Source organism: Pseudorasbora parva, chromosome 19 (genome assembly GCF_024679245.1).
Source record: "Pseudorasbora parva isolate DD20220531a chromosome 19, ASM2467924v1, whole genome shotgun sequence".
NCBI lineage: Eukaryota > Metazoa > Chordata > Actinopteri > Cypriniformes > Gobionidae > Pseudorasbora > Pseudorasbora parva.
This window is the reverse complement of record NC_090190.1, coordinates 364,313-373,020: the sequence shown is the minus strand read 5'-3', so window position 1 is coordinate 373,020 and position 8,708 is coordinate 364,313. Positions and strand designations below refer to the sequence as shown.

The 8,708-nt window shown below is 37.2% G+C and overlaps 1 protein-coding gene across 1 annotated transcript in view; it reads left to right on the top strand.

The window, feature by feature from the left end:
• The first annotated feature begins 405 nt into the window (after positions 1-405).
• Positions 406-8,708, top strand: part of crybg2 (crystallin beta-gamma domain containing 2) — a 50,706-nt gene continuing 42,403 nt past the window's right edge. Inside the window, exons 1-2 of the mRNA XM_067426504.1 lie at positions 406-491; positions 2,593-2,686. Of these exons, the coding sequence (XP_067282605.1) occupies positions 406-491; positions 2,593-2,686 (180 nt within the window). The remainder of the gene's footprint in view (positions 492-2,592; positions 2,687-8,708) is intronic.

The following is an 8,708-nucleotide window of genomic DNA, read 5'->3' as shown; positions in this document are numbered from 1 at the left end:
GGGTACCCCAGTCTGAAAACCCCTGGCCGAGAGACTTACACTCTCTCAGAACACACCGTTTTTGACCATATTGGGTGTTGACCAATATATTATTAGAGCTTAATATATACACTGCTCATAACAATTAAAGGAACACTTTTTAATCAGAGAATAGCATCAAGTCAGTTAAACTCCCGGGATATTGATCTGGTCAGTTAAGTAGCAGAGGCGGTTGTTAATCAGTTTCAGCTGCTTTGGTGCTAATGAAACTAACAACAGGTGCACTAGATGGACAGCAATGAGACGACCCCAAAAACAGGAATGGATTTACAGGTGGAGGGCACTGACATTTTTTTCTCAACTTATCTTTTCTGACTGTTTTTCCCCAGTTTTGCTTTGGCTGGGGTCAGTGTCACTACTGGTGGCATGAGGCGATACCTGAACCCTACAGAGGTTGCACAGGCAGTCCAACTCCTCCAGGATGGCACATCAATACGTGCCATTATTAGAAGGTTTGCTGTCTCCCAGCACAGTCTCAAGAGCATGGAGGAGATTCCAGGAGACAGACAGCTAATCTAGGAGAGATGGACAGGGTTATAGAAGGTCTTTGGCCCATCAGCAGGACCGGGTTCTGCTCCTTCGTGCAAGGAGGAACAGGATGAGCACTGCCAGAGCCCTACAAAATGCGCTCCAGTGGGCCATTGGTGTGACTGTCTCTGACCAAACAATCAGAAACAGATTTCATGAGGGTGGCCTGAGGGTCCTCTAGTCAAACAGAACCATTTTGAGTTGCTGCAATGAAATTTCAGCAAAGTGGACTAGCCTGCTGCATGATATTTTCACTTAGATTTTCAGGATGTCTTTGAATCCAGTCCTCTATAGGTTGATCATTTTCTTTTCCATCAAGCGATGTGGCATCCTTTCGTTCGTAACACATTGCCCATATTAGTATAGCTATCCAGCGTGATATTTTCCCCATTGAGATCTGATGTGTTTTCAAAGTGTTCTTTTATTTATTTGAGCAGTGTAGTAAAGTGTGATTTATTCCTGTGATCTGAGGTTTATCATCATTCCTCCAGTCTTCAAAGTCACATGACCCTTCACTAATCACTCTCACATCTGATGATCAACACACAGTTATGATTATTATCAGAGTTGAACACAGTTCAGATTTCTCTTTTTATTTTTTTAGGATTCTTTGATGAATAGAAAGTTGGAAAGAATTTAGAAAAAGTGAGTGTGTGTGTGAGTGTGTGTGCTGCAGGAACAGGACACACCGCATGCTTACCGTCTTCCTTCATCTGAGTGAAACCTGCATTCTGTGCCTCGAGGCAGAAGCTCGATCTCAAACACTCGATATACCAGTGAAACTTTCACCTGATACTGGAATCACTGAAATTGGGATTGTTTTTCTACAAGTTGACCATATATTTTCTATTCTTTCTTTTTAATTTGTCCATAGTTCATTCTAAAAAAGTGTTTATCACTGGCTTTCTGTTATTGGATGAAGTGATTATGAATCAGATGTTCAGTGATGCAGGTGCAGTGATGGCAGAAACACCTGCACAGGTGTGTGTGTGTGTGTGTGTGTGTGTGTGTGTGTGTGTGTGTGTGTGTGTGTGTGTGTGTGTGTGTGTGTGTGTGTGTGTGTGTGTGTTGTGTGTGTGTGTGTGTGAGGTGCCTGAGGTGTAAAGGCTGGAATGCTGAACCCCTGCGATCTTTAGGCCTCAGACTCGGATCGTGTACATGCACGCAATCTAAAGGCTGAAGTTTCTGAGACAGAATCTCTCATAACTCGAAGGATGATCCCTGAGTCGGTCATATAACTGCAAAACATGCTCTTCTTACTCCGTCATTGTGTCTTGTTTTTAGTTGAAATATCTAACAATTCTTATATCAAGATGAATTTACTAGATCAGTAAAACGACATGAGATATTTTTGCTTGTTTTCTCAGGGAAAAATATAAAAATGAAGTGAGAAAAATAATCTTGTTTCTTGTTTCCGTCCCAATCAGAAATAAGATTATTTCTCTCACCCCATTGGCAGATCATTTTGCCTGTTTTAAGCAAAAACTCACTTCATTTAGATTTTATTTTCAACAAAACAAGAACAAATATCTCATGTGGTTTTACTGATCTAGTAAATGCATCTTGATTTAAGAATATTTAGATATTTGGACTGGAAACGAGACAAACTGAGTAAGAAGAGCATGTAGTGTAGTCATACCAGCTGCTCTTTGTTGAGGATTAGTGTTATGTGCACGATGACTTCATGATTCACCGTCAGAAAATGTTTCCTTCATAACCCAGATTTTCAGACGCACTGGTTCAAGCCGATATTTCCAGTTTAACGCAGAGCTATGATGAGTTATGAAGTGTGTCTTATAATTAGGCCATTGTGTGTCCATTAGGTGAATCCGGAGCACTTTACTCAGGTGTTGTAACTGTAAAGAATCCACGTCGTCTGTAGGTGATCGTTTCGTGCTCCACATTCCTGTGGGTTTAGCCGGCAGACACGAGCGTAAACTCGGCTCTGTTGCGTTTATGAGCTGACTCCTCAATCTGCAGATCTCAAACTGAATACTGATATCAATAACTGAATGTCTTCCACAGAGCGGAGTCTGGAGATGGAGATGGAGATGGAGATGCTCAGGATGGCGACACTAAACACAAGACGTCCCTGTTTGGCTCCATCCTCAGGTCAAAGGTCAGAGACTGGACTTAAGCTGGTGTTAAACCAACAAGTACATTAAATAAAGCTGAAGCTGAATATATTCAAATATAAATATTAGTTAAAAAAAAACTTTAAATAAATATTTCAGTTAATTTTAAATAGAAATCAAATAAAATGTAAATATTAGTTTTTATTTGAATATTTTTTACTTTAAAACGAACATTATAAGTGTTGCCATGGCAATGAGCTAAATAAGTTGAAATTGATGCACTATATTATTAACTAGAAAAAAATACAAAATAAAAGTTATTTCTTTCTGTTGCTTAAAATAATTTCATAAAGCAGAATTTTGTATTATTATTATTATTAAAACTGAAATAAAAAATAAGTTGAACCTAGATAGCAATATTTAAAATAAAAACTAATAAAATGACAAAAGCACACAACGAAATGACTAAATATTCAAATAAAATTAACATAAAAATACCAGATGCAATGGCTATACAACTAAACTAAAATAACTGCAATGACAAAATTACAGTAAGTGTTGTTTTAGGGGTAATGAGCAAATTAACAATTAAAAAATAAGAGGCGCACTGCAAAACACGCTCTTCTTCCTCAGCCGTTCTGTGTCGTTTCCAGTCCAAATATCTAAATATCCCTAAATCAAGATGCATTTACTAGATCAGTAAACCGACAGAAGATATTTGTTCTTGTTTTGTTGAAAATAAAATCTAAATGAAGAGAGTTTTTGCTTAAAACAGGCAAAATGATCTGCCAATGGGGTGAGAGAAATAATCTGATTTCTGATTGGAACTCACTTCATTTTGATTTGATTTTCAACAAAACAAGCAAAAATACTCTTTTACTGATCTAGTAAATGCATCTTGATTTAAGAATTGTTAGATATTTGGACTAGAAACAAGAAAAAATACTGAATAAGCAGAGCATTTTCTGCCGTGTACAGATATTATTGTAATGTATGCAGTAAACATTGATAAATCCGTCCCTCCGCAGCGGGTCGAGGTAAAGCTGGGTTAGTGTGACTCCATCGCCCTCTGCTGGAACTACACCAGATAACTCTGCTTAAACCTGCTCCGGGTGTTTGGTAGAAAATGTGTTGCTCAGAACAGTGAACAGAATACAGTCATACATGTCATTATATTCATATGATATTTGATTAATTGGTTAACATCAGTATCACATCTAGCGGATGCTTTAAAGCGTGCTCTGATTACAAATGTCAATATAATGTCATAATTGTGGCAGCCCATATGACCCTGGACCACAAAACCAGTCTATTATTCAGCCAATACCTGGAAATCTGGACTCTGAGGGTGCAAAAAAGTCTAAATGTTGAGAAAATCTCCTTTAAAGTTGCAATGCATATTACTACTACTAATACATTTCTGATATATTTAAGGTAGGACATTTACTAAATATCTTCATGGAACATGATTTTTGGCATAACATAAGAATGGATAATTTTGACTCGTATAATGTATTGCTCTGAATATAGCCGTGAGATCTGGGCTGGGGAAGTGCTCCGGGTCACATTTACAGCCGTATTTTACTGCTAAATGAGTAGATAAAGTGTTAGACACATGAGGAGTTGATGTGGAGGAGCAATGGTTCTGTCATGATCAGTGTATGTTCGGAAACGAACACACACACGCCGTTCTCACGCGATAGACACGCTCAGACCTGATAACACACTCGCTTCATTAACTCACTTTCCTCTTCTCCTCAACATTTAAACTTTTATGGCCTTTTTAGTCGGTCTGTGTGCTTCATATAGTCAGAGCTGCACAGTTATAAAACATCATAAGTGTCCATTATCCCCTTGAAATTATAGCTGCGATTATTAATATGATTATCACTATTTACATTAAAGGATTTTTAAGGAAGATAGGATGCAGAGTGGGGAACACATCTTAAGCACACAGAATAATGTATGTTCATTAATTGTATTTTTCGTGTAATTGCGGCTTTATCACGATTATATTTGATGAATTGTGCAGCTCTCATATTCCTGAAGTTATTCCTATAATGTGATCCGATCCTCATGTGCTCGTTGGTCTCGTTTTCCAGCTCAAATCTCTGCTATATTTCATATTCTGTTACACAAAACAAACAGTGAGTCAGAAAGATCATCTCGTTTTCCTTTGAATGAAGTTTATTTTCTGACTCTCTAAATTGTATATAAATATAATATCTTCATGAATTTCTCTCCTCCAGTAAATGTGTCCTGATTTGAGAGTGTGTGGAGATTTGTGCTGGAGAACAGGACAGAAATGAAGAGCAGTTTGAGTCTTTATTATGCTTGTGTTGAGGTCGAGATCTGAGCGCTTTATATTTGAGTCTCCAGTCTTTAGCTTTCGGTTATAATTCATTTTGTGGTTTTACAGATGACCAGCAGGTGGCGCTCACACACTGTGTGTGTGTGTGTGTGTGTGTGTGTGTGTGTGTGTGTGTGTGTGTGTGTGTGTGTGTGTGTGTGTGTGTGTGTGTGTGTGTGTGTGTGTGACATATGAGGACTCAAATGTGTATAATGCCATGGGTATGACACAGGTATTACAGGAGAGGGTGAAATATGAGGACATTACCCATGGCCCCACTTTACAAAAGGCTTATAAATCACACAGGAGGAGTTTTTATGAGAAAGTAAAAATGCAGAATGTTTCCTGAGATGGGTAGGTTTAGGGGCAGTGTGTGTGTGTGTGTGTGAGTGTGTGTGTGTGTGTGTGTGTGTGTGTGTGTGTGTGTGTTTGTGTGTGTTTGTGTGTGTGAGTGTGAGTGTGTGTGAGTGTGTGTGTGTGTGTGTGTGTGTGTGTGTGTGTGTGTGTGTGTGTGTGTGTGTGTGTGTGTGTGTGTGTGTGTGTGTGTGTGTGTGTGTGTGTGTGTGTGTGTGTGTGTGTGTGTGTGTGTGTGTGTGTGTTTGTGACATATGAGGACACAAATGTGTATAATGCCATGGGTATGACACAGGTATTACAGGAGAGGGTGAAATATGAGGACATTACCCATGGCCCCACTTTACAAAAGGCTTATAAATCACACAGGAGGAGTTTTAGTGAGAAAGTAAAAATGCAGAATGTTTCCTGTGATGTGTGTGTGTGTGTGTGTGTGTGTGTGTGTGTGTGTGTGTGTGTGTGTGTGTGTGTGTGTGTGTGTGTGTGTGTGTGTGTGTGTGTGTGTGTGTGTGTGTGTGTGTGTGTGTGTGTCTGCTGACAGGTTGAGCTCTACACAGTTCTTCAGAAGTTTGTGTGAGAAAATGCCTCTGAGGTTTCTTCTGTTCAGCCGCTTTGTGGCTTTTAGAGTCGACGCACCGTAAACATAATGCCATTAACTTCCTGCTCAGTGCCTCCTGATTTATGGCGCTTTTACGGCACAGATAAGCTTTTATATTTCTTCAATACTAGAGCAGATAGCATCCCTTCAGTGATGTTGAAAGCTCGTTAGTGTAATTCCAGCAGGTTAAGCGTTATTAATAAATGCTGACGGATGTGCTTGATGGATGATTAAAGTGTCTCGTCTTCAGATGGTGTGTGTCTACACACGTCACACTCGTGCACAGATATTCACTAACTCAGAATTAGGCACTTGTGTTTCTCTATTAATCACTATTCTTAAACAAATTGAATTGGAATCCAAAATATGTAAAACTACAATAAAATAAAAAAATGACTTGTTGAATTTACTTAAAATATGCGTCATGTGGTTTCACACATGAACTATGTTGAGCAATTTTTAAAAATAATAATTATTTAGTTATAGGAACAAAAGAAATTCAAGTAAATCTGATGATTTATTTAGAGTAAACGCGCGCTATTTGAATTTGTCACTGTTAGATCATATTTATATGTGTAGTTTACTTAATAATGCATGTTAAATTTATAAAAGTTTATTATGTTAGGTGAACACATTTATCAATTTAATTTACCTTTAAAACGTTTAAATAACAACAAGCGTAATGAAATGCAAAAATAACTGATTGGGCAAACTCAGTTTAACTGAAAGCAGGAATCCCATCTAATGAGTGTGTGTATAAGTGTGTAAGTGTGTATAACCCTAAACACTCTTCTGCATAATAATGACCACATGATGACAGAAACTCCTCTAAATGTCCGACAGAACTGAACATTAAACACGAACATTAACTCATGAAATCTTTCCCTTTACAGAAAACACATAAATATCACTTTAATCCCTAAACTTACACTCGTAAAACTCCAATTAATAAAATGTTGGAAGAGCAAAAAAATATACGTTGAACTAATTTTCTTACTTGTGCTTAGTTAAGAAGACTAATTATATTAAGTCTGCAGAAATATATTTGAAAAAAATTAAATGAATTTATATTATAAGCCAGTCAGTTCTTCTTAAAGGGATAGTTCACCAAAAATGAACATTCTGTCCTCATTTCCTCGCCCTCATGTTGTTCCAATCCTGTATGAGTTTCTTTGTTCTGCTGAACACAAAATAAGATATTTGGAAGAATGTTTGTAACAAAGCAGATGGAGCAACCATTTACTACCATAGTAGGGGGGAGATACTATGGTAATGGTTGCTCCATCTGCTTGGTTACAAACATTCTTCCAAATATCTTATTTTGTGTTCAGCAGGACAAAGAATCTCCTCCAGGATTGGAACAACATGAGGGCGAGTAAATGAGGACAGAATGATCATTTTTGGTGAACTATCCCTTTTCCAGCTGAAACACTGACAAGAAACAAGAACGCTCCACGGTATCTACTTTGACTGTGTGTGTGTTTTCAAAACTAAAGGTGCATTAAAGAAAAGTGACACGGGCTTTGGTCATTTTTTTATTATTTAAAGAAATTTGAAATTAATTCTTATGAAAATGTATTGTTTGTATGCCAAATGTTATAAATGCAGATGATACAATGTGCTTTAACTTGTTTTTATCCTCACTATAACATGTTGTAACGAGTTCCACCACTGCAATTTCTAGTAACAATTAAAACCATTTAAAAATGAAACCCCTAATTAAAACGTTTTAGTTGAATTAATTATAAAAACAGGTTGAGTAAACGTACATTTTAATGTTAAAGTCAAGTTTGAGCCAATTAAAAAATATTAATTCAGGCAACAATTTCTAGAACGAAATTGAGTGAACGTAAATCTGTGGAACTAGTTACTAAATAATAATTTGTTGAAAGCACTAGAAATGTTTTACAGTGTACTCTCCTAGCGCCGTCTCTTGCAAAGCATGCTGGGAACTACAGACCCACTGCCCAGTTACGTCAACTCAAATATTTCATGTAGTTTTAACACAAATGAACTGAGTAAACTTCAGTTTTAAATATATTAGGCTGACTGAACCCAATTAAATTAAGTTGAGACAAAGTTAGATATGTCTGAAGTGGGCAGAATGTAAATGTGTTATATTTATGAAGGGCCGGAATCATTTTGTTCAGTGTTTGTGGGAAACGTATAAAATGGGCTACTCAATACAAAGAGTGCACACAAATACAGGCCAAGTATACTTACAATACTTATTTATACTTAGAATTGAAATACTAAATATTGAGTAAAGGCCGATGTACATACATGTACAAGTATATTGTCTTATTTTCAGTTTAAAACACTATATACTCACAGCACCATAGCTGGGTGTTGTCTGTATTAGTGATAAATATGGACTGAGTTTTGTGACGCACTGATCGTCCAGACAGGATATAAATAGAGTCAAAGTTAATCTGATATTCTTCGCTTCATCTTGCTTGGTACTATTTCTATAAAAACTATCATTTGTAGATATAGGATTTCACGTTTCAGTTATGGTTCATTTCAAACCAAAATGTTCAACAAGAAAAGTGAAGTCTTCATTGTGCCATTGTTCTGTTGAAAGTCGAATCACATTCAATCCGGATAAACAAACACAATATAAATACTTCATAAACGAAAGGCCTATGAAGCCTTTCCAGTGAACCATTATCTCATACCTCTCATGCCTAAAGAAGCCTTTTAAATGCAAATCACGCAGGGGATGAGACGTGACATGCTTCTGGCATTAACTGGCATAGGATCT